Source organism: Salvelinus fontinalis, unplaced genomic scaffold (assembly GCF_029448725.1).
Source record: "Salvelinus fontinalis isolate EN_2023a unplaced genomic scaffold, ASM2944872v1 scaffold_0021, whole genome shotgun sequence".
Lineage (NCBI taxonomy): Eukaryota > Metazoa > Chordata > Actinopteri > Salmoniformes > Salmonidae > Salvelinus > Salvelinus fontinalis.
Genome location: NW_026600230.1, coordinates 143,972 through 170,572, shown reverse-complemented (window position 1 = coordinate 170,572; position 26,601 = coordinate 143,972). Strand labels below are relative to the sequence as shown.

General features: G+C 43.9%; 1 protein-coding gene across 1 annotated transcript; it reads left to right on the top strand.

Annotated features, from left to right (window-relative positions):
• The first annotated feature begins 1,876 nt into the window (after nt 1-1,876).
• Nucleotides 1,877-22,369, top strand: LOC129842175 (exostosin-1a-like). Its single transcript, XM_055910602.1, has 5 exons — nt 1,877-2,819; nt 3,322-3,411; nt 4,708-4,868; nt 16,475-16,646; nt 17,951-22,369. The coding sequence occupies exons 1-5, from the start codon at nt 2,703-2,705 to the stop codon at nt 18,134-18,136; spliced, it is 726 nt and encodes a 241-aa protein (XP_055766577.1). The 5' UTR covers nt 1,877-2,702; the 3' UTR covers nt 18,137-22,369.
• Nucleotides 22,370-26,601: the final 4,232 nt, after the last annotated feature.

The following is a 26,601-nucleotide window of genomic DNA, read 5'->3' as shown; positions in this document are numbered from 1 at the left end:
ACTAACTCACATCTCAACACTGTGTCCAGGTAGATTAACTAACTCACATCTCAACACTGTGTCCAGGTAGATTAACTAACTCACATCTCAACACTGTGTCCAGGTAGATTAACTAACTCACATCTCAACACTGTGTCCAGGTAGACTAACTAACTCACATCTCAACACTGTGTCCAGGTAGACTAACTAACTCACATCTCAACACTGTGTCCAGGTAGATTAACTAACTAACTCACATCTCAACACTGTGTCCAGGTAGATTAACTAACTAACTCACATCTCAACACTGTGTCCAGGTAGATTAACTAACTCACATCTCAACACTGTGTCCAGGTAGACTAACTAACTCACATCTCAACACCGTGTCCAGGTAGATTAACTAACTCACATCTCAACACTGTGTCCAGGTAGACTAACTAACTCACATCTCAACACTGTGTCCAGGTAGATTATCAATGCCAATACTGTTTGTGTGCCCAGGTCACTCCCAGCACCACATGCCCATCATGAGTAATAGAATGAACCCAGAAATCCTTCAGTAACCTGACCTTGTTAGAAAGTAGATATTTGGCTCCTGGTGGCAGGTTGCCAAGTCTCAGTACGTTGTCTAGGTAACAGCTAGCGCCATGCTGTATGTGGTTGGCATGAGTCGTAGAATGAACCCAGAAATCCTTCAGTAACCTGACCTTGTAGAAAGTAGATATTTGGCTCTTGGTGGCAGGTTGCCAAGTCTCAGTACGTTGTCTAGGTAACAGCTAGCGCCATGCTGTATGTGGTTGGCATGAGTCGTAGAATGAACCCAGAAATATATCTCCTTCTGCACCAAGAACCTTGTGATATTTGAGTTAGATGTATAATTATATATTTGAGTTAGATGTATAATTATATATTTGAGTTAGATGTATAATTATATATTTCAGTTAGATGTATAATTATATCTCTGTGTTGCACATGTTGTCACCCATATTGATGTCTTTATCAATGTTACATGAATGTGTGCTTTTATATCAGGTCATCATAATTCATATACAGTTGAAGTGGGAAGTTTACATACACTTAGGTTGAAGTCGTTAAAACTTGTTTTTCAACCACTCCACAAATTTCTTGTTAACAAACTATACTTTTGGCAAGTCGGTTAGGACATCTACTTTGTACATGACACAAGCAATTTTTCCAACAATTGTTTACTGACAGATTATTTCACTTATAATTCACTGCATCACAATTTCAGTGGGTCCGAAGTTTACATACACTAAGTTGACTGTGCCTTTAAACAGCTTGGAAAATTCCAGAAAATGATGTCATGGCTTTAGAAACTTCTGATAGGCTAATTGATATAATTTGAGTCAATTGGAGGTGCACCGGTGGATGTATTTCAAGGCTTACCTTCAAACTCAGTGCCTCTTTGCTTGACATCATGGGAAAATCAAAAGAAATCAGCAAAGACTTCAGAACAAAAATTGTAGACCTCCACAAGTCTGGTTCATTCTTGGGAGCAATTTCCAAATGCATGAAGGTACCACGTTCATCTGTACGAACAATAGTACGCAAGTATAAACACCATGGGACCACGCAGCCGTCATACCGCTCAGGAAGGAGACGCGTTCTGTCTCCTAGAGACGAACGTACTTTGGTGCGAAAAGTACAAATCAATCCCAGAACAACAGCAAAGGACCTTGTGAAGATACTGGAGGAAACAGGTACAAAAGTATCTATATCCACAGTAAAACGAGTCCCATATCGACATAACCTGAAAGGCCGCTCAGCAAGGAAGAAGCCACTGCTCCAAAACCGCCATTAAAAAGCCAGACTACGGTTTGCAACTGCACATGAGGACAAAGATCGTACTTTCTGGAGAAATGTCCTCTGGTCTGATGAAACAAAAATAGAACTGTTTTGCCATAATGACTATCGTTATGTTTGGAGGAAAAAGGGGGACGCTTGCAAGCCGAAGAACACCATCCCAACCGTGAAGCACGGGGGTGGCAGCATCATGTTGTGGGGGTGTTTTGCTGGAGGAGGGACTGGTGCACTTCACAAAATAGATGGCATCATGAGGAAGGAAAATGATGTGCATATATTGAAGCAACATCTCAAGACATGAGTCAGGAAGTTTAAGCTTGGTCGCTAATGGGTCTTCCAAATGGACAATGACCCCAGGCAAACTTCCAAAGTTGTGGCAAAATGGCTTACGGACAACAAAGTCAAGGTATTGGAGTGGCATCACAAAGCCCTGACCTCAATCCTATAGAAAATGTGTATGCAAGCAAGGAGGCCTACAAACCTGACTCAGTTACACCAGCTCTGTCAGGAGGAATGGGTCAAAATTCACCCAACTTATTGTGGGAAGCTTGTGAAAGGCTACCCGACATGTTTGACACAAGTTAAACAATTTAAAGGCAATGCTACCAAATACTAATTGAGTGTATGTAAACTTCTGACCCACTGGGAATGTGATGAAAGAAATAAAAGCTGAAATAAATCATTCTACTATTATTCTGACATTTCACATTCTTAAAATAAAGTAGTGATCCTAACTGACCTCAAACAGAGAATTATTACTAGGATTAAATGTCAGGGATTGTGAAAAACTGAGTTTTTAAATGTATTTGGCTAAGGTGTATTTAAACTTCCGACTTCAACTGTAGTAGCTTTTGGTTGTGATATAATCCATCCTAAGGAAAATGTCATTTCATGTTTAAATGTATGTAATATTTTTCCAGGTGATAGTCCTATGGAACTGTGACAAGCCCCTCCCGGCCAAACACCGCTGGCCTGCCACCTCCGTACCTGTCCTGGTCATAGATGGGGAGAGCAAGGTGAGTCCTCAGTACCTGTCCTGGTCATAGATGGGGAGAGTAAGGTGAGTCCTCAGTACCTGTCCTGGTCATAGATGGGGAAAGTAAGGTGAGTCCTCAGTACTTGTCCTGGTCATAGATGGGGAGAGTAAGGTGAGTCCTCAGTACCTGTCCTGGTCATTGATGAGGAGAGTAAGGTGAGTCCTCAGTACCTGTCCTGGTCATAGATGAGGAGAGCAAGGTGAGTCCTCAGTACCTGTCCTGGTCATAGAGGAGGAGAGCCAGGTGAGTCCTCAGTACCTGTCCTGGTCATTGAGGAGGAGAGCAAGGTGAGTCCTCAGTACCTGTCCTGGTCATTGAGGAGGAGAGCCAGGTGAGTCCTCTACTCCTATAGCTTCACATACATCAATATGCTGATGAATACAGAGAAAAGTCAAAATGTTGCCCTAGTAAGCACATTCTAGTGACTTGTATTGATTGTTGTTGCAGTGAAGAGCCCTACTGTTTGTTGCTGTGTCCTCAGGTGATGAGCAGTCGTTTCCTGCCCTATGACACAATACCAACAGACGCCGTTCTGAGTCTGGATGAGGATACCGTTCTCTCTACAACTGAGGTGAGTTACTGCCAGTAGTTTATTACCGTATGTAAACTAAAGGGGTACCACAGGGTTCTATTTTAGGCCCAGTTCTCAAATCAAATCAAAGTTTATTTGTCACGTGCGCTGAATACAACAGGTGTAGACCTTACAGTGAAATGCTTACTTACAGGCTCTAACCAATAGTGCAAAAAAGGTATTAGGTGAACAATAGGTAGGTAAAGAAATAAAAACAACAGTAAAAAGATAGACTATATACAGTAGAGAGGCTCTATACAGTAGAGAGGCTCTATACAGTAGAGAGGCTCTATACAGTAGAGAGGCTCTATACAGTAGAGAGGCTCTATACAGTAGAGAGGCTATATACAGTAGTGAGGCTATATACAGTAGTGAGGCTACATACAGACACCGGTTAGTCAGGCTGATTGAGGTAGTATGTACATGTAGATATGGTTAAAGTGACAATGCATATATGATGAACAGAGAGTAGCAGTAGCGTAAAAAGAGGGGTTGGCGGGTGGCGGGTGGGACACAACGCAGATAGCCCGGTGTTCACCATTTATATAAATGACATGGGCAAAGCTATGAAAAAACGGTCAACTTCATCTATACATGCTGGATGCAGTGTCACAACAGATGAAGCTGAATGGAAGGATTGCATCATATCCTGTTGTCAAGGTTGTGCGCTACTGGTGGAGAAGTCAGGTGCAGGAGAGCAGAGAGTTGTGAACAGGCGCTCACTTTATTAAGGCAGAGGCAAATAAAACAGACAGACGCCACTGCGTCAAAACCTCCAGACAAAGGTCAAAAAGTGCAAGGCCGTGAAACAGTCACAAAAAAAATAAGCAAATGTTTAATAATTAAACATCCTTCGTGAAATACCACGGAATACAGGGGGAAAAACCAGCCTGGCGCGTAACATGAAACACGTAACAAAGACAATTCCACACAAAGACATGGGGGGGGGGGGGGAGGCAGAGGAATACATACATGCAGTGTGATTGGGGAATGTAAACCAGGTGTGCAGAGAACAAGACAAAACAAATGGAACAATGAAAAGAATGGAGCGGCGATGGCTAGAAAGCCGGGTGACGCCGACCGCCGAATAAGGAGCCGAATAAGGAGAGGAGCCGAATAAGGAGAGGAGCCGAATAAGGAGAGGAGCCGAACAAGGAGAGGAGCCGAACAAGGAGAGGAGCCGAACAAGGAGAAGACCCGAACAAGGAGAGGACCCGACTTCGGCGGAAGTCGTGACAACTGTAGTTGTATAACGAGCTTTAGGTGCTCAATGTCAACCACTCTCCCTTTTTGCAGGTGGACTTTGCTTTCACAGTGTGGCAGAGTTTCCCAGAGAGGATTGTGGGATACCCGGCCAGGAGTCATTTCTGGGACAGCAACAAGGAGCGGTGGGGTTACACCTCCAAGTGGACCAACGACTACTCTATGGTCCTGACAGGAGCTGCTATATACCACAGGTGAGAAGAATCAGGTTTGTTAGATTAAGTGCTGAAACAAGATGGGTCAGGAGGGAAGTTGGCTCTCCAGGAGTAGGATGGGACTACCATTGAGCCGCAGCGCTGACTGTTTCATATCAAAACAGCTATAGGGGAGCTGAATAAACTCTGACTCCCAACTAATGTTACCTGTCCTCTAGATATTACCACTACCTGTCTTTACCTGGAGATATTACCACTACCTGTAGATATTACCTCTACCTGTCTTTACCTGGAGATATTACCACTACCTGTCTTTACCTGTAGATATTACCACTACCTGGAGATATTACCACTACCTGTCTTTACCTCTAGATATTACCACTACCTGTCTTTACCTGGAGATATTACCACTACCTGTAGATATTACCACTACCTGTCTTTACCTGGAGATATTACCACTACCTGTAGATATTACCACTACCTGTAGATATTACCACTACCTGTAGATATTACCACTACCTGTAGATATTACCACTACCTGGAGATATTACCACTACCTGTCTTTACCTCTAGATATTACCACTACCTGTCTTTACCTGGAGATATTACCACTACCTGTAGATATTACCACTACCTGTCTTTACCTGGAGATATTACCACTACCTGTAGATATTACCACTACCTGTCTTTACCTGTAGATATTACCACTACCTGTAGATATTACCACTACCTGTAGATATTACCACTACCTGGAGATATTACCACTACCTGGAGATATTACCACTACCTGTCTTTACCTCTAGATATTACCACTACCTGTCTTTACCTGGAGATATTACCACTACCTGTAGATATTACCACTACCTGTCTTTACCTGTCGATATTACCACTACCTGTAGATATTACCACTACCTGTAGATATTACCACTACCTGTAGATATTACCACTACCTGTAGATATTACCACTACCTGTCTTTACCTGGAGATATTACCACTACCTGTCTTTACCTGTAGATATTACCTCTACCTGGAGATATTACCACTACCTGTAGATATTACCACTACCTGTAGATATTACCTCTACCTGTAGATATTACCACTACCTGTAGATATTACCACTACCTGTAGATATTACCACTACCTGTAGATATTACCACTACCTGTAGATATTACCTCTACCTGTAGATATTACCACTACCTGTAGATATTACCACTACCTGTAGATATTACCACTACCTGTCTTTACCTGTAGATATTACCACTACCTGTAGATATTACCACTACCTGTCTTTACCTGTAGATATTACCACTACCTGTCTTTACCTGTAGATATTACCACTACCTGGAGATATTACCACTACCTGTAGATATTACCACTACCTGTAGATATTACCACTACCTGTCTTTACCTGTAGATATTACCACTACCTGTAGATATTACCACTACCTGGAGATATTACCACTACCTGTAGATATTACCACTACCTGTCTTTACCTGTAGATATTACCACTACCTGGAGATATTACCACTACCTGTCTTTACCTGTAGATATTACCACTACCTGTAGATATTACCACTACCTGGAGATATTACCACTACCTGTCTTTACCTGTAGATATTACCACTACCTGTAGATATTACCACTACCTGGAGATATTACCACTACCTGTCTTTACCTGTAGATTTTACCACTACCTGTAGATATTACCACTACCTGGAGATATTACCTCTACCTGTCTTTACCTGTAGATATTACCACTACCTGTAGATATTACCACTACCTGTAGATATTACCACTACCTGTCTTTACCTGTAGATATTACCACTACCTGGAGATATTACCACTACCTGTAGATATTACCACTACCTGTCTTTACCTGGAGATATTACCACTACCTGTCTTTACCTGTAGATATTACCACTACCTGGAGATATTACCACTACCTGTAGATATTACCAAAACCTGGAGATATTACCACTACCTGTCTTTACCTGTAGATATTACCACTACCTGTCTTTACCTGGAGATATTACCACTACCTGGAGATATTACCACTACCTGTAGATATTACCACTACCTGTTGATATTACCACTACCTGTCTTTACCTGTAGATATTACCACTACCTGTCTTTACCTGTAGATATTACCACTACCTGTCTTTACCTGTAGATATTACCACTACCTGTAGATATTACCACTACCTGTCTTTACCTGGAGATATTACCACTACCTGTAGATATTACCACTCCCTGTAGATATTACCACTACCTGTAGATATTACCACTACCTGTAGATATTACCACTACCTGTCTTTACCTGTAGATATTACCACTACCTGTCTTTACCTGTAGATATTACCTCTACCTGGAGATATTACCACTACCTGTAGATATTACCAATACCTGTCTTTACCTGTAGATATTACCACTACCTGGAGATATTACCACTACCTGTCTTTACCTGTAGATATTACCACTATCTGTAGATATTACCACTACTTGTCTTTACCTGTAGATATTACCACTACCTGTAGATATTACCACTACCTGTAGATATTACCACTACCTGTCTTTACCTGTAGATATTACCACTACCTGTCTTTACCTGTAGATATTACCACTACATGTCTTTACCTGGAGATATTACCTCTACCTGTCTTTACCTGTAGATATTACCACTACCTGTCGATATTACCACTACCTGTAGATATTACCACTACCTGTAGATATTACCACTACCTGTAGATATTACCACTACCTGTAGATATTACCACTACCTGTCTTTACCTGTAGATATTACCACTACCTGTCTTTACCTGTAGATATTACCACTACCTGTAGATATTACCACTAACTGTAGATATTACCACTACCTGTAGATATTACCACTACCTGTAGATATTACCACTACCTGTCTTTACCTGTAGATATTACCACTACCTGTAGATATTACCACTACCTGTCTTTACCTGTAGATATTACCACTACCTGTCTTTACCTGTAGATATTACCTCTACCTGTAGATATAACCACTACCTGTCTTTACCTGTAGATATTACCACTACCTGTAGATATTACCACTACCTGTCTTTACCTGTAGATATTACCAATACCTGTCTTGACCTGTAGATATTACCACTACCTGTAGATATTACCACTACCTGTAGATATTACCACTACCTGTAGATATTACCACTACCTGTCTTTACCTGTAGATATTACCACTACCTGTAGATATTACCAATACCTGTAGATATTACCACTACCTGTCTTTACCTGTAGATATTACCACTACCTGTCTTTACCTGTAGATATTACCTCTACCTGTAGATATAACCACTACCTGTCTTTACCTGTAGATATTACCACTACCTGTAGATATTACCACTACCTGTCTTTACCTGTAGATATTACCAATACCTGTCTTGACCTGTAGATATTACCACTACCTGTAGATATTACCACTACCTGGAGATATTACCACTACCTGGAGATATTACCACTACCTGTAGATATTACCACTACCTGTCTTTACCTGTAGATATTACCACTACCTGTAGATATTACCACTACCTGTAGATATTACCACTACCTGTAGATATTACCACTACCTGTAGATATTACCACTACTTGTAGATATTACCACTACCTGTCTTTACCTGTAGATATTACCTCTACCTGTAGATATTACCACTACCTGGAGATATTACCACTACCTGGAGATATTACCACTACCTGGAGATATTACCACTACCTGTAGATATTACCACTACCTGTAGATATTACCACTACCTGTAGATATTACCACTACCTGTAGATATTACCACTACCTGTAGATATTACCACTACCTGTAGATATTACCACTACCTGTCTTTACCTGTAGATATTACCACTACCTGTCTTTACCTGTAGATTTTATCACTACCTGTAGATATTACCACTACCTGGAGATATTACCACTACCTGTCTTTACCTGGAGATATTACCACTACCTGTAGATATTACCACTACCTGTAGATATTACCACTACCTGTATATATTACCACTACCTGTAGATATTACCACTACCTGTAGATATTACCACTACCTGTCTTTACCTGTAGATATTACCACTACCTGGAGATATTACCACTACCTGTAGATATTACCACTACCTGTCTTTACCTGTAGATATTACCACTACCTGTCTTTACCTGTAGAAATTACCACTACCTGGAGATATTACCACTACCTGTAGATATTACCACTACCTGTAGATATTACCACTACCTGTCTTTACCTGTAGATATTACCACTACCTGGAGATATTACCACTACCTGTAGATATTACCACTACCTGGAGATATTACCACTACCTGTCTTTACCTGTAGATATTACCACTACCTGTCTTTACCTGGAGATATTACCACTACCTGGAGATATTACCACTACCTGTAGATATTACCACTACCTGTTGATATTACCACTACCTGTCTTTACCTGTAGATATTACCACTACCTGTCTTTACCTGTAGATATTACCACTACCTGTCTTTACCTGTAGATATTACCACTACCTGTCTTTACCTGTAGATATTACCACTACCTGTAGATATTACCACTACCTGTCTTTACCTGTAGATATTACCACTACCTGTCTTTACCTGTAGATATTACCTCTACCTGGAGATATTACCACTACCTGTAGATATTACCAATACCTTTCTTTACCTGTAGATATTACCACTACCTGGAGATATTACCACTACCTGTCTTTACCTGTAGATATTACCACTATCTGTAGATATTACCACTACTTGTCTTTACCTGTAGATATTACCACTACCTGTAGATATTACCACTACCTGTAGATATTACCACTACCTGTCTTTACCTGTAGATATTACCACTACCTGGAGATATTACCACTACATGTCTTTACCTGGAGATATTACCTCTACCTGTCTTTACCTGTAGATATTACCACTACCTGTCGATATTACCACTACCTGTAGATATTACCACTACCTGTAGATATTACCACTACCTGTAGATATTACCACTACCTGTAGATATTACCACTACCTGTCTTTACCTGTAGATATTACCACTACCTGTCTTTACCTGTAGATATTACCACTACCTGTAGATATTACCACTAACTGTAGATATTACCACTACCTGTAGATATTACCACTACTTGTAGATATTACCACTACCTGGAGATATTACCACTACCTGTTTTTACCTGTAGATATTACCACTACCTGTAGATATTACCACTACCTGTCTTTACCTGTAGATATTACCACTACCTGTCTTTACCTGTAGATATTACCTCTACCTGTAGATATTACTACTACCTGTAGATGTTACCACTACCTGTAGATATTACCTCTACCTGTAGATATTACCACTACCTGTAGATATTACCACTACCTGTCTTTACCTGTAGATATTACCACTACCTGTAGATATTACCACTACCTGTAGATATTACCACTACCTGTAGATATTACCTCTACCTGTAGATATTACCACTACCTGTCTTTACCTGTAGATATTACCACTACCTGTAGATATTACCACTACCTGTAGATATTACCACTACCTGTAGATATTACCACTACCTGTAGATATTACCACTACCTGGAGATATTACCACTACCTGTAGATATTACCACTACCTGGAGATATTACCACTACCTGTCTTTACCTGTAGATATTACCACTACCTGTAGATATTACCACTACCTGTAGATATTACCTCTACCTGTAGATATTACCACTACCTGTCTTTACCTGTAGATATTACCACTACCTGTAGATATTACCACTACCTGTAGATATTACCACTACCTGTAGATATTACCACTACCTGTCTTTACCTGTAGATATTACCACTACCTGGAGATATTACCACTACCTGTAGATATTACCACTACCTGTATATATTACCACTACCTGGAGATATTACCACTACCTGTCTTTACCTGTAGATATTACCACTACCTGTCTTTACCTGTAGATATTACCACTACCTGTAGATATTACCACTACCTGTCTTTACCTGTAGATATTACCACTACCTGTAGATATTACCACTACCTGTAGATATTACCACTACCTGTAGATATTACCACTACCTGTAGATATTACCACTACCTGTATATATTACCACTACCTGGAGATATTACCACTACCTGTCTTTACCTGTAGATATTACCACTACCTGTCTTTACCTGTAGATATTACCACTACCTGTAGATATTACCACTACCTGTCTTTACCTGTAGATATTACCACTACCTGTCTTTACCTGGAGATATTACCACTACCTGTCTTTACCTGGAGATATTACCACTACCTGTAGATATTACCTCTACCTGTAGATATTACCACTGCCTGTCTTTACCTGGAGATATTACCACTACCTGTAGATATTACCTCTACCTGTCTTTACCTGGAGATATTACCACTACCTGTCTTTACCTGTAGATATTACCACTACCTGTCTTTACCTGTAGATATTACCACTACCTTTCTTTACCTGGAGATATTACCACTACCTGTCTTTACCTGTAGATATTACCACTACCTGTCTTTACCTGTAGATATTACCTCTACCTGTCTTTACCTGGAGATATTACCACTACCTGTCTTTACCTGGAGATATTACCACTACCTGTCTTTACCTGGAGATATTACCACTACCTGTCTTTACCTGGAGATAGTTCCACTACCTGTAGATATTACCACTACCTGTCTTTACCTGGAGATATTACCACTACCTGTCTTTACCTGGAGATATTACCACTACCTGTAGATATTACCTCTACCTGTAGATATTACCACTGCCTGTCTTTACCTGGAGATATTACCACTACCTGTAGATATTACCTCTACCTGTCTTTACCTGGAGATATTACCACTACCTGTCTTTACCTGTAGATATTACCACTACCTGTCTTTACCTGTAGATATTACCACTACCTGTCTTTACCTGGAGATATTACCACTACCTGTCTTTACCTGGAGATATTACCACTACCTGTCTTTACCTGGAGATATTACCTCTACCTGTCTTTACCTGGAGATATTACCACTACCTGTCTTTACCTGGAGATATTACCACTACCTGTCTTTACCTGTAGATATTACCACTACCTGTCTTTACCTGGAGATATTTCCACTACCTGGAGATATTACCACTACCTGTAGATATTACCTCTACCTGTCTTTACCTGTAGATATTACCACTACCTGTCTTTACCTGGAGATATTACCACTACCTGTCTTTACCTGGAGATATTACCACTACTTGTAGATATTACCACTACCTGTCTTTACCTGGAGATATTACCACTACCTGTCTTTACCTGGAGATATTACCACTACCTGGAGATATTACCTCTACCTGTCTTTACCTGTAGATATTACCACTACCTGTAAATATTACCACTACCTGGGTTTACCTGTAGATATTACCACTACCTGTAGATATTACCACTACCTGTCTTTACCTGTAGATATTACCACTACCTGGAGATATTACCTCTACCTGTCTTTACCTGTAGATATTACCACTACCTGTAAATATTACCACTACCTGTCTTTACCTGTAGATATTACCACTACCTGTAGATATTACCACTACCTGTCTTTACCTGTAGATATTACCACTACCTGTAGATATTACCACTACCTGTCTTTACCTGTAGATATTACCACTACCTGGAGATATTACCACTACCTGTAGATATTACCTCTACCTGTCTTTACCTGTAGATATTACCACTACCTGTAGATATTACCACTACCTGTCTTTACCTGTAGATATTACCACTACCTGTAGATTTTACCACTACCTGTCTTTACCTGTAGATATTACCACTACCTGGAGATATTACCACTACCTGTAGATATTACCACTAACTGTAGATATTACCACTACCTGTCTTTACCTGTAGATATTACCACTACCTGTAGATATTACCACTACCTGTAGATATTACCTCTACCTGTAGATATTACCACTACCTGTCTTTACCTGTAGATATTACCACTACCTGTCTTTACCTGTAGATATTACCACTACCTGTCTTTACCTGTAGATATTACCACTACCTGTAGATATTACCACTACCTGTCTTTACCTGTAGATATTACCACTACCTGTAGATATTACCACTACCTGTCTTTACCTGTAGATATTACCACTACCTGTAGATATTACCACTACCTGTCTTTACCTGTAGATATTACCACTACCTGTAGATATTACCACTACCTGTAGATATTACCACTACCTGTAGATATTACCACTACCTGTCTTTACCTGGAGATATTACCACTACCTGTAGATATTACCACTACCTGGAGATATTACCACTACCTGTAGATATTACCACTACCTGGAGATATTACCTCTACCTGTAGATATTACCTCTACCTGTCTTTACCTGTAGATATTACCACTACCTGTAGATATTACCACTACCTGGAGATATTACCTCTACCTGTAGATATTACCACTACCTGTCTTTACCTGTAGATATTACCACTACCTGTAGATATTACCACTACCTGTCTTTACCTGGAGATATTACCACTACCTGTAGATATTACCACTACCTGTAGATATTACCACTACCTGTCTTTAACTGGAGATATTACCACTACCTGTAGATATTACCACTACCTGTCTTTACCTGTAGATATTACCACTACCTGTAGATATTACCACTACCTGTCTTTACCTGGAGATATTACCACTACCTGTCTTTACCTGTAGATATTACCACTACCTGTAGATATTACCACTACCTGTAGATATTACCACTACCTGGAGATATTACCACTACCTGTAGATATTACCACTACCTGTCTTTACCTGTAGATATTACCACTACCTGTAGATATTACCACTACCTGTCTTTACCTGTAGATATTACCACTACCTGTCTTTACCTGTAGATATTACCACTACCTGTAGATATTACCACTACCTGTCTTTACCTGTAGATATTACCACTACCTGTCTTTACCTGTAGATATTACCACTACCTGTAGATATTACCACTACCTGTAGATATTACCACTACCTGTAGATATTACCACTACCTGTAGATATTACCACTACCTGTAGATATTACCACTACCTGTAGATATTACCTCTACCTGTAGATATTACCACTACCTGTCTTTACCTGTAGATATTACCACTACCTGTCTTTACCTGTAGATATTACCACTACCTGTCTTTACCTGTAGATTTTACCACTACCTGTAGATATTACCACTACCTGTCTTTACCTGTAGATATTACCACTACCTGTAGATATTACCACTACCTGTCTTTACCTGTAGATATTACCACTACCTGTAGATATTACCACTACCTGTCTTTACCTGTAGATATTACCACTACCTGTAGATATTACCACTACCTATAGATATTACCACTACCTGTAGATATTACCACTACCTGTCTTTACCTGGAGATATTACCACTACCTGTAAATATTACCACTACCTGGAGATATTACCACTACCTGTAGATATTACCACTACCTGGAGATATTACCTCTACCTGTAGATATTACCTCTACCTGTCTTTACCTGTAGATATTACCACTACCTGTAGATATTACCACTACCTGGAGATATTACCTCTACCTGTAGATATTACCACTACCTGTCTTTACCTGTAGATATTACCACTACCTGTAGATATTACCACTACCTGTCTTTACCTGGAGATATTACCACTACCTGTAGATATTACCACTACCTGTAGATATTACCACTACCTGTAGATATTACCACTACCTGTCTTTACCTGGAGATATTACCACTACCTGTAGATATTACCACTACCTGTCTTTACCTGTAGATATTACCACTACCTGTAGATATTACCACTACCTGTCTTTACCTGGAGATATTACCACTACCTGTCTTTACCTGTAGATATTACCACTACCTGTAGATATTACCACTACCTGTAGATATTACCACTACCTGGAGATATTACCACTACCTGTAGATATTACCACTACCTGTCTTTACCTGTAGATATTACCACTACCTGTAGATATTACCACTACCTGTCTTTACCTGTAGATATTACCACTACCTGTCTTTACCTGTAGATATTACCACTACCTGTAGATATTACCACTACCTGTCTTTACCTGTAGATATTACCACTACCTGTCTTTACCTGTAGATATTACCACTACCTGTAGATATTACCACTACCTGTAGATATTACCACTACCTGTAGATATTACCACTACCTGTAGATATTACCACTACCTGTAGATATTACCACTACCTGTAGATATTACCACTACCTGTAGATATTACCACTACCTGTCTTTACCTGTAGATATTACCACTACCTGTCTTTACCTGTAGATATTACCTCTACCTGTCTTTACCTGTAGATATTACCACTACCTGTAGATATTACCACTACCTGTAGATATTACCACTACCTGGAGATATTACCACTACCTGTCTTTACCTGTAGATATTACCTCTACCTGTAGATATTACCACTACCTGTCTTTACCTGGAGATATTACCACTACCTGTAGATATTACCACTACCTGTCTTTACCTGTAGATATTACCACTACCTGTAGATATTACCACTACCTGTAGATATTACCACTACCTGGAGATATTACCACTACCTGTCTTTACCTGTAGATATTACCTCTACCTGTAGATATTACCACTACCTGTCTTTACCTGGAGATATTACCACTACCTGTAGATATTACCTCTACCTGTAGATATTACCTCTACCTGTCTTTACCTGTAGATATTACCACTACCTGTAGATATTACCACTACCTGTAGATATTACCACTACCTGTCTTTACCTGGAGATATTACCACTACCTGTCTTTACCTGGAGATATTACCACTACCTGTCTTTACCTGTAGATATTACCACTACCTGGAGATATTACCACTACCTGTAGATATTACCTCTACCTGTAGATATTACCACTACCTGTAGATATTACCACTACCTGTCTTTACCTGTAGATATCACCACTACCTGTAGATATTACCAATACCTGTAGATATTACCACTACCTGTAGATATTACCTCTACCTGTAGATATTACCACTACCTGTAGATATTACCACTACCTGTCTTTACCTGTATATATCACCACTACCTGTAGATATTACCACTACCTGTAGATATTACCTCTACCTGTAGATATTACCACTACCTGTCTTTACCTGTAGATATTACCACTACCTGTAGATATTACCACTACCTGTAGATATTACCACTACCTGTCTTTACCTGTAGATATTACCTCTACCTGTAGATATTACCACTACCTGTAGATATTACCTCTACCTGTAGATATTACCACTACCTGTCTTTACCTGTAGATATTACCACTACCTGTAGATATTACCACTACCTGTCTTTACCTGTAGATATTACCACTACCTGTAGATATTACCACTACCTGTAGATATTACCACTACCTGTAGATATTACCACTTCCTGTACACCAGTTACCAGCCGGCTAGTCTGAGGGACCTGGTGGACCAGCTGTCTAACTGTGAACCCTGACCTTAACCCTCCCGGTCTAACCCTACCTGTACCTGTCTTTACCTGTAGATATTACCACTTCCTGTACACCAGTTACCTGCCGGCTAGTCTGAGGGGCCTGGTGGACCAGCTGTCTAACTGCGAAGACATTCTGATGAACTTCCTGGTGTCAGCTGTCACCAAGCTGCCGCCCATCAAGGTCACCCAGAAGAAACAGTACAAGGAGACTATGATGGTGCAGGTGAGGTCGTTGTGCTCTTCCTGTTTGGCCTGCTGCTTAGGAACAACGGGAGATATGACTGTAGAGCTGTCACGATCGTCATAACGATTGGACCATGATGCAGCGTGGTATGTTTCCATCCTTTTGATCAGGAAGAGAAAACTCAAAGAACAAAAACAATAAAGCGAACAAACGAAAACGTGACGCTCAGAGTAGTACTCACAGGCACTACTCACAGGCATACCTAGACAAGATCCCACGAAACACAAAGGGGAAATGGCTGCCTAAATATGATCCCCCAATCAGAGACAACGATAAACAGCTGCCTCTGATTGAGAATCATGCCAGGCCAACATAGATATATAATTACCTAGATGACCCACCCTAGTCACACCCCGACCTAACCAACATAGAGAATAACAGGCTCTCTGTGGTCAGGGTGTACTCAATGAGACATTCACAAGTAGTTTACACACACACACACACATCCAACTCACTTTTCAGATGCAGGGTACAATTAAAATGTAATATATAAAAAGGAATCACAATACCTGCACATTGAATTTGATCCTTCTCAGGAACAACTCTGGCGTTGAGTCCCTGGCTGCTGTACCATAATCTGTAGGGGAAAATGTTGATCAAGATCATTTTTTTAAATTTATTTCCCATTTCTCAGGAAATGCACAGGAAGTGCCGTGGCTTTTTCATGTTATTTTTTGATTTCCTTAATGTTCCTGATGACTTCAACAGACGCCGCAGGGTCCCACCTGTGTTGTTATAGACGTTTCTTATTGTTGCATAAATATATTTGGTTTCTGGCCTGAAACAATGAAACCCATAAACAAACCAATACCTACAGTAAAAACCATCAACTTTAACTGGTAACATTATTAATTCATCATTACTAATATCTCCGTCTCTCTCTCTCTCTCTCTCTCTCTCTCTCTCTCTGTCTCTCTCTCTCTCTCTCTCTCTCTCTGTCTCTCGCTCTCTCTCTCTGTCTCTCTCTGTCTCTCTCTGTCTCTCTCTGTCTCTCTCTGTCTCTCTCTGTCTCTCTCTGTCTCTCTGTCTCTGTCTCTGTCTCTCTCTGTCTCTGTCTCTCTCTGTCTCTGTCTCTCTCTGTCTCTCTCTCTCTGTCTCTGTCTCTCTCTGTCTCGCTCTCTGTCTCTCTGTCTCTGTCTCTCTCTGTCTCTGTCTCTCTCTGTCTCTGTCTCTCTCTGTCTCTCTGTCTCTCTCTCTCTCTCTCTCTCTCTCTGTCTTTCTCTCTCTCTTTCTCTCTCTCGCTCTCTCTCTCGCTCTCTCTCGCTCTCTCTCTCTCTCTGCAGACCTCCAGAGCGTCTCGGTGGGCCGACCCAGACCACTTTGCCCAGCGACAGAGCTGCATGAATAAGTTTGCCAGCTGGTTTGGCAGCATGCCTCTGGTGCACTCCAGTATGCGCCTCGACCCGGTGTTGTTTAAAGACCAGGTGTCCATACTGAGAAAGAAATACAAGGACATAGAGAGACTATAACAGCCTGGTCCTCTCTGTCTCCATGGAAGGACAGGAGTGTAGAGGGATTGGAGACATATAGAGACCCTCCCAGAGAGAATGGGAGGAACAGGGGGAGACACGAGAGGAGGAGAGGAGAGGGCTGTGGAGGCAGGACGCCACGGTTGACCCTCCCAGAGAGAAGGGGAGGAACAGGGGGGAGAAACGAGAGGAGGAGAGGACAGGGCTGTGGAGACAGGACGCCACGGTTGACCCTCCCAGAGAGAAGGGGAGGAACAGGGGGTAGAAAGAGAGGAGGAGAGGACAGGGCTGTGGAGGCAGGACGCCACGTTGACCCTCCCAGAGAGAAGGGGAGGAACAGGGGGAGAAAGAGAGGAGGAGAGGACAGGACTGTGGAGGCAGGACGCCACGTTGACCCTCCCAGAGAGAAGGGGAGGAACAGGGGGGAGAAACGAGAGGAGGAGAGGACAGGGCTGTGGAGGCAGGACGCCACGTTGACCCTCCCAGAGAGAAGGGGAGGAACAGGGGGTAGAAAGAGAGGAGGAGAGGACAGGGCTGTGGAGACAGGACGCCACGGTTGACCCTCCCAGAGAGAAGGGGAGGAACAGGGGGTAGAAAGAGAGGAGGAGAGGACAGGGCTGTGGAGACAGGACGCCACGGTTGACCCTCCCAGAGAGAAGGGAGGAACAGGGGGGAGAAACGAGAGGAGGAGAGGACAGGGCTGTGGAGACAGGACGCCACAGTTGACCCTCCCAGAGAGAAGGGGAGGAACAGGGGAAGAAAGAGAGGAGGAGAGGGCTGTGGAGACAGGACGCCACGGTTGACCCTCCCAGAGAGAAGGGGGGGAACAGGGGGGAGAAACGAGAGGAGGAGAGGACAGGGCTGTGGAGGCAGGACGCCACGTTGACCCTCCCAGAGAGAAGGGGAGGAACAGGGGGTAGAAAGAGAGGAGGAGAGGACAGGGCTGTGGAGACAGGACGCCACGGTTGACCCTCCCAGAGAGAAGGGGAGGAACAGGGGGTAGAAAGAGAGGAGGAGAGGACAGGGCTGTGGAGACAGGACGCCACGGTTGACCCTCCCAGAGAGAAGGGAGGAACAGGGGGGAGAAACGAGAGGAGGAGAGGACAGGGCTGTGGAGACAGGACGCCACGGTTGACCCTCCCAGAGAGAAGGGGAGGAACAGGGGAAGAAAGAGAGGAGGAGAGGGCTGTGGAGACAGGACGCCACGGTTGACCCTCCCAGAGAGAAGGGGGGGAACAGGGGGGAGAAACGAGAGGAGGAGAGGACAGGGCTGTGGAGGCAGGACGCCACGTTGACCCTCCCAGAGAGAAGGGGAGGAACAGGGGGTAGAAAGAGAGGAGGAGAGGACAGGGCTGTGGAGCCAGGATGCCACGTTGACCCTCCCAGAGAGAAGGGGAGGAACAGGGGGTAGAAACGAGAGGAGGAGAGGGCTGTGGAGACAGGACGCCACGGTGGCGTCTTCCACCCACACTCTCCATCCTTGTACGCTGTTGCTGGTGCTAACTGTGGTAACCGTGACAACCCCGGCTGTATTTTGGTAGGAGCTGTACACAGACAGAAAACTAGTTCATGCACAACTGACAACGTGCGGGGGGGGGCTTTGTTCTAGAACGTTCTACATGACGATGGACAGAGGAGAGTCCACGACTGCAGTCCTAACTACGATCTACTGGTAGACTGTCTGTACAGACTGTGTTCGGTCTACCAGTGGTACACATCTCTCCAACCTACTAATAAACCCTACGATGAAACCAAGGAAGGAGTACTTGTTTAGTTCTAGAAGTTAACCTCACTTCTGTTCGGTTATAAACACTATGCACAGGATCAACACCATTGTTGCCAGAATCTGAAAATACTATTTTGCTCTGTTTTAGTTAGCTTTTATAGTGAACGATGAATGGCCAGAATTACTGTCTCTACTGTGTTCTTCCCTTCACAATTTATTCCCTGTTCCACGTTCTTCCTCTCACAATTTATTCCCTGTTCCACGTTCTCCCCCTCACAATTTATTCCCTGTTCCACATTCTCCCCCTCACAATTTATTCCCTGTTCCACGTTCTTCCCCTCACAATTTATTCCCTGTTCCACGTTCTCCCCCTCACAATTTATTCCCTGTTCCACGTTCTTCCCCTCACAATTTATTCCCTGTTCCACATGGTCAAATGGCTCCCTATTCCCTATGGGCCCTGGTCAAATGGCACCCTATTCCCTATGGGCCCTGGTCAAATGGCACCCTATTCCTTATGGGCCCTGGTCAAATGGCACCCTATTCTCTATGGGCCCTGGTCAAATGGCACCCTATTCTCTATGGGCCCTGGTCAAATGGCGCCCTATTCCCTATGGGCCCTGGTCAAATGGCACCCTATTCCCTATGGCCCCTGGTCAAATGGCACCCTATTCTCTATGGGCCCTGGTCAAATGGCACCCTATTCTCTATGGGCCCTGGTCAAATGGCACCCTATTCTCTATTGGCCCTGGTCAAATGGCACCCTATTCCCTATGGGTCCTGGTCAAATGGCACCCTATTCTCTATGAGCCCTGGTCAAATGGCACCCTATTCTCTATGGGCCCTGGTCAAATGGCACCCTATTCTCTATGGGCCCTGGTCAAATGGCACCCTATTCTCTATGGGCCCTGGTCAAATGGCACCCTATTCTCTATGGGCCCTGGTCAAATGGCACCCTATTCTCTATGGGCCCTGGTCAAATGGCACCCTATTCCCTATGGGCCCTGGTCAAATGGCACCCTTTTCTCTATGGACCCTGGTCAAATGGCACCCTATTCCCTATGGGCCCTGGTCAAATGGCACCCTATTCTCTATGGGCCCTGGTCAAATGGCCCCCTATTCTCTATGGGCCCTGGTCAAATGGCACCCTATTCTCTATAAGCCCTGGTCAAATGTCACCCTATTCCCTATGGGCCCTGGTCAAAATGGCACCCTTTTCTCTATGGACCCTGGTCAAAATGGCCCCCTATTCTCTATGGGCCCTGGTCAAATGGCACCCTATTCCCTATGGGCCCTGGTCAAATGGCACCCTATTCTCTATGGGCCCTGGTCAAAATGGCCCCCTATTCTCTATGGGCCCTGGTCAAATGGCACCCTATTCCCTATGGGCCCTGGTCAAATGGCACCCTATTCTCTATGGGCCCTGGTCAAATGGCACCCTATTCCCTATTGGCCCTGGTCAAATGGCACCCTATTCCCTATGGGCCCTGGTCAAATGGCACCCTATTCCCTATGGGCCCTGGTCAAATGGCACCCTATTCTCTATGGGCCCTGGTCAAATGGCACCCTATTCTCTATGGGCCCTGGTCAAATGGCACCCTATTCCCTATGGGCCCTGGTCAAATGGCACCCTATTCTCTATGGGCCCTGGTCAAATGGCACCCTATTCTCTATGGGCCCTGGTCAAATGGCACCCTATTCTCTATAAGCCCTGGTCAAACGTCACCCTATTCCCTATGGGCCCTGGTCAAAATGGCACCCTTTTCTCTATGGACCCTGGTCAAAATGGCCCCCTATTCTCTATGGGCCCTGGTCAAATGGCACCCTATTCCCTATGGGCCCTGGTCAAATGGGACCCTATTCCCTATGGGCCCTGGTCAAATGGCACCCTATTCCCTATGGGCCCTGGTCTAAAGTAGTGCACTATAAAGGGAATCGGGTGACATTTGGGATGCAAGCCTCTGATTCCACCGTTGCTGTTCTAGGATGAAATGAATGTGCCTTTTATTAAAGAAAGCCACTTCAGAATGATTGTATTGTTGCCTTTAACAGAGGAGTTCCCATTTTAGTGAAGATCTTTCTGTGTCCCAGTAACACTGACTTTGTACAGTAGCTGCTGTTTAGGTGACCTTATTGTCTAACACTGGACGTGACTACGTCTGATCTGTAACAGACTGATTCCTGCCTTTGTTGAGTAGGAACATTACGGAGCCTCTTGTCGGTTCAGTCACAGTCTGGTCCCAGATCTGTTTTGTAGTGTCTTGCCAACTCCTGTTATGGTCATTGTAGCGCAGCACAAACTGATCTGGGACCAGGCTAATATCAGACACCTGTGTTGGTGTTTTTTACCAGACTGATGTTCTGTTTGGCTACTTTTCTTTCTGCCTGTTCTCTTCCTCTACCCTGGGAATTACAGATACCATTTTAAGGAGATTAAAGATTCAAATAGAAAAAATCAACATTTTGTAAAGTGATTTTATAAAAAATAATAAAAAACATTTGATACATTTGTTGTCATGTTTCCTTCATGTTGTTTTGTTGTTGATGTGTCGATGTGTTGCTGCGTATTGAATCTGTCCAAACTACAGGTCTAGAATCTATCCCAGCAGCCATTGGAGGCCAAACTACAGGTCTAGAATCTATCCCAGCAGCCATTGGAGGCCAAACTACAGGTCTAGAATCTATCCCAGCAGCCATTGGAGGCCAAACTACAGGTCTAGAATCTATCCCAGCAGCCATTGGAGGCCAAACTACAGGTCTAGAATCTATCCCAGCAGCCATTGGAGGCCAAACTACAGGTCTAGAATCTATCCCAGCAGCCATTGGAGGCCAAACTACAGGTCTAGAATCTATCCCAGCAGCCATTGGAGGCCAAACTACAGGTCTAGAATCTATCCCAGCAGCCATTGGAGGCCAAACTACAGGTCTAGAATCTATCCTAGCAGCCATTGGAGGCCAAACTACAGGTCTAGAATCTATCCTAGCAGCCATTGGAGGCCAAACTACAGGTCTAGAATCTATCCCAGCTGCCATTGGAGGCCAAACTACAGGTCTAGAATCTATCCCAGCAGCCATTGGAGGCCAAACTACAGGTCTAGAATCTATCCCAGCAGCCATTGGAGGCCAAACTACAGGTCTAGAATCTATCCTAGCAGCCATTGGAGGCCAAACTACAGGTCTAGAATCTATCCTAGCAGCCATTGGAGGCCAAACTACAGGTCTAGAATCTATCCCAGCAGCCATTGGAGGCCAAACTACAGGTCTAGAATCTATCCCAGCAGCCATTGGAGGCCAAAGTTCCACCACCCCAACTGCTCTTAAAACACTTTGACAGGCTAATACCTCGACACAGATAAATAGCCGTAGTTATAATTCATTAATAATAAATAATAATAATAATAAATAATCCATCTGGACATTTACTGCGGCAGGAAAGTTCCTCATCCCCCCCCCCCACCCCACCCCCCACCCCCACCCCCCTCACGTCCTCTTGTAAATCAGGCTCTCTGACATTGGCAGAGGATCATTCCCAAGCATACCAAGCATGTTAGGTGAAACGGTGGGCGTCACTGGACAAGACTAAATTATAATGCTGCTTGTCTCGTGTGTGTGTCTGTGTGTCTGTGTGTGTGTGTGTGTGTGTGTGTGTGTGTGTGTGTGTGTGTGTGTGTGTGTGTGTCAGCCGAGCCCCATTACAAACAGCAGCTGTGTACATCAGTCTGGGAGAGAGGCAGCGATCGGTTAAGACACGTAAATATCAGTAACCATCTATCCAAGCTGATCCCATAGTGGTACCACTGCCAGGAACCATCTATCCAAGCTGATCCCATAGTGGTACCACTGCCAGGAACCATCTATCCAAGCTGATCCCATAGTGGTACCACTGCCAGTAACCACCTATCCAAGCTGATCCCATAGTGGTACCACTGCCAGGAACCATCTATCCAAGCTGATCCCATAGTGGTTCCACTGCCAGTAACCATCTATCCAAGCTGATCCCATAGTGGTACCACTGCCAGTAACCATCTATCCAAGCTGATCCCATAGTGGTACCACTGCCAGTAACCATCTATCCAAGCTGATCCCATAGTGGTACCACTGCTAGTAACCATCTATCCAAGCTGATCCCATAGTGGTACCACTGCCAGGAACCATCTATCCAAGCTGATCCCATAGTGGTACCACTGCCAGTAACCATCTATCCAAGCTGATCCCATAGTGGTACCACTGCCAGTAACCATCTATCCAAGCTGATCCCATAGTGGTACCACTGCCAGTAACCATCTATCCAAGCTGATCCCATAGTGGTACCACTGCCAGGAACCATCTATCCAAGCTGATCCCATAGTGGTACCACTGCCAGGAACCATCTATCCAAGCTGATCCCATAGTGGTACCACTGCCAGTAACCATCTATCCAAGCTGATCCCATAGTGGTACCACTGCCAGTAACCATCTATCCAAGCTGATCCCATAGTGGTACCACTGCCAGTAACCATCTATCCAAGCTGATCCCATAGTGGTACCACTGCCAGGAACCATCTATCCAAGCTGATCCCATAGTGGTACCACTGCCAGGACCCATCTATCCAAGCTGATCCCATAGTGGTACCACTGCCAGTAACCATCTATCCAAGCTGATCCCATAGTGGTACCACTGCCAGTAACCACCTATCCAAGCTGATCCCATAGTGGTACCACTGCCAGTAACCACCTATCCAAGCTGATCCCATAGTGGTACCACTGCCAGTAACCATCTATCCAAGCTGATCCCATAGTGGTACCACTGCCAGGAACCATCTATCCAAGCTGATCCCATAGTGGTACCACTGCCAGGAACCATCTATCCAAGCTGATCCCATAGTGGTACCACTGCCAGTAACCACCTATCCAAGCTGATCCCATAGTGGTACCACTGCCAGTAACCATCTATCCAAGCTGATCCCATAGTGGTACCACTGCCAGTAACCATCTATCCAAGCTGATCCCATAGTGGTACCACTGCCAGGAACCATCTATCCAAGCTGATCCCATAGTGGTACCACTGCCAGTAACCACCTATCCAAGCTGATCCCATAGTGGTACCACTGCCAGTAACCATCTATCCAAGCTGATCCCATAGTGGTACCACTGCCAGTAACCATCTATCCAAGCTGATCCCATAGTGGTACCACTGCCAGTAACCACCTATCCAAGCTGATCCCATAGTGGTACCACTGCCAGTAACCATCTATCCAAGCTGATCCCATAGTGGTACCACTGCCAGCAACCACCTATCCAAGCTGATCCCATAATGGTACCACTGCCAGGACCCATCTATCCAAGCTGATCCCATAGTGGTACCACTGCCAGGAACCATCTATCCAAGCTGATCCCATAATGGTACCACTGCCAGGACCCATCTATCCAAGCTGATCCCATAATGGTACCACTGCCAGTAACCACCTATCCAAGCTGATCCCATAGTGGTACCACTGCCAGCAACCACCTATCCAAGCTGATCCCATAATGGTACCACTGCCAGGACCCATCTATCCAAGCTGATCCCATAGTGGTACCACTGCCAGCAACCACCCACCTCTGGACTGGACTCACTGCTGCCCTGATATTGGGTGTCTTCCAGATACACAAATCCACAAATCGGCCCAGGCTTATTACAGGATCATCATATCATACAGATGTGGTTCATGAGACGTGACACCTCTCCAGATGTGGTTTGTGAGACGTGACAGCTCTCCAGATGTGAGACGTGACACCTCTCCAGATGTAGTTCGTGAGACGTGACACCTCTCCAGATGTGGTTCGCGAGACGTGACACCTCTCCAGATGTGGTTCGTGAGACGTGACATCTCTCCAGATGTGGTTCGTGAGACGTGACACCTCTCCAGATGTGGTTTGTGAGACGTGACATCTCTCCAGATGTGAGACGTGACACCTCTCCAGATGTGTAATTGTAAGTTGGTGGTTGAGGATATCCCTCTAGTGGTGTGGGGGCTGTGCTTTGGCAGAGTGGGTGGGGTTATATCCTTCCTGTTTGGCCCTGTCCGGGGGTTTCTTCGGATGGGGCCACAGTGTCTCCTGACCGCTCCTGTCTCAGCCTCCAGTATTTATGCTGCAGTAGTTTATGTGTCGGGGGGCTAGGGTCAGTTGGTTATACCTGGAGTACTTCTCCTGTCTTATCCAGTGTCCTGTGTGAATTTAAGTATGCTCTCTCTAATTCTCTCGTTCTCTCTTTCTCTCTGAGAACCTGAGCCCTAGGACCATACGTCAGGACTACCGGGCATGCTGACACCTTGCTGTCCCCAGTCCGCCCGGCCTTGCTGCTATTCCAGTTTCAACTGTTTCTGCCTGCGGTTACGAAACCCCTACCTGTCCCAGACCTGCTGTTTTCAACTCTTAATGATCGGCTATGAAAAGCCAACTGAGATTTATTCCTGATTATTATTTGACCATGCTTGTCATTTATGAACATTTTGAAAATCTTGGCTCTCTCTAATTTTCTCCTTCTCCCTTTCTCTCGGAGGACCTGAGCCCTAGGACCATACGTCGGGACTACCGGCCGTGGTGACTCCTTGCTGCCCCCAGTCCGCCTGGCCTTGCTGCTATTCCAGTTTCAACTCTTCTGCCTGCGGTTATGGAACCCCTACCTGTCCCAGACCTGCTGTTTTCAACTCTTAATGATCGGCTATGAAAAGCCAACTGAGATTTATTCCTGATTATTATTTGACCATGCTTGTCA

Coding starts and splice junctions, on each gene's coding strand:
- LOC129842175 (XM_055910602.1), top strand. CDS start 2,703: ATGTATGTAATATTTTTCCAGGTGATAGTCCTATGGAACTGTGACAAG. Junction 2,820..3,321: donor TCATAGATGGGGAGAGCAAG/GTGAGTCCTCAG, acceptor CTGTGTCCTCAG/GTGATGAGCAGTCGTTTCCT. Junction 16,647..17,950: donor AGGAGACTATGATGGTGCAG/GTGAGGTCGTTG, acceptor CTCTCTCTGCAG/ACCTCCAGAGCGTCTCGGTG.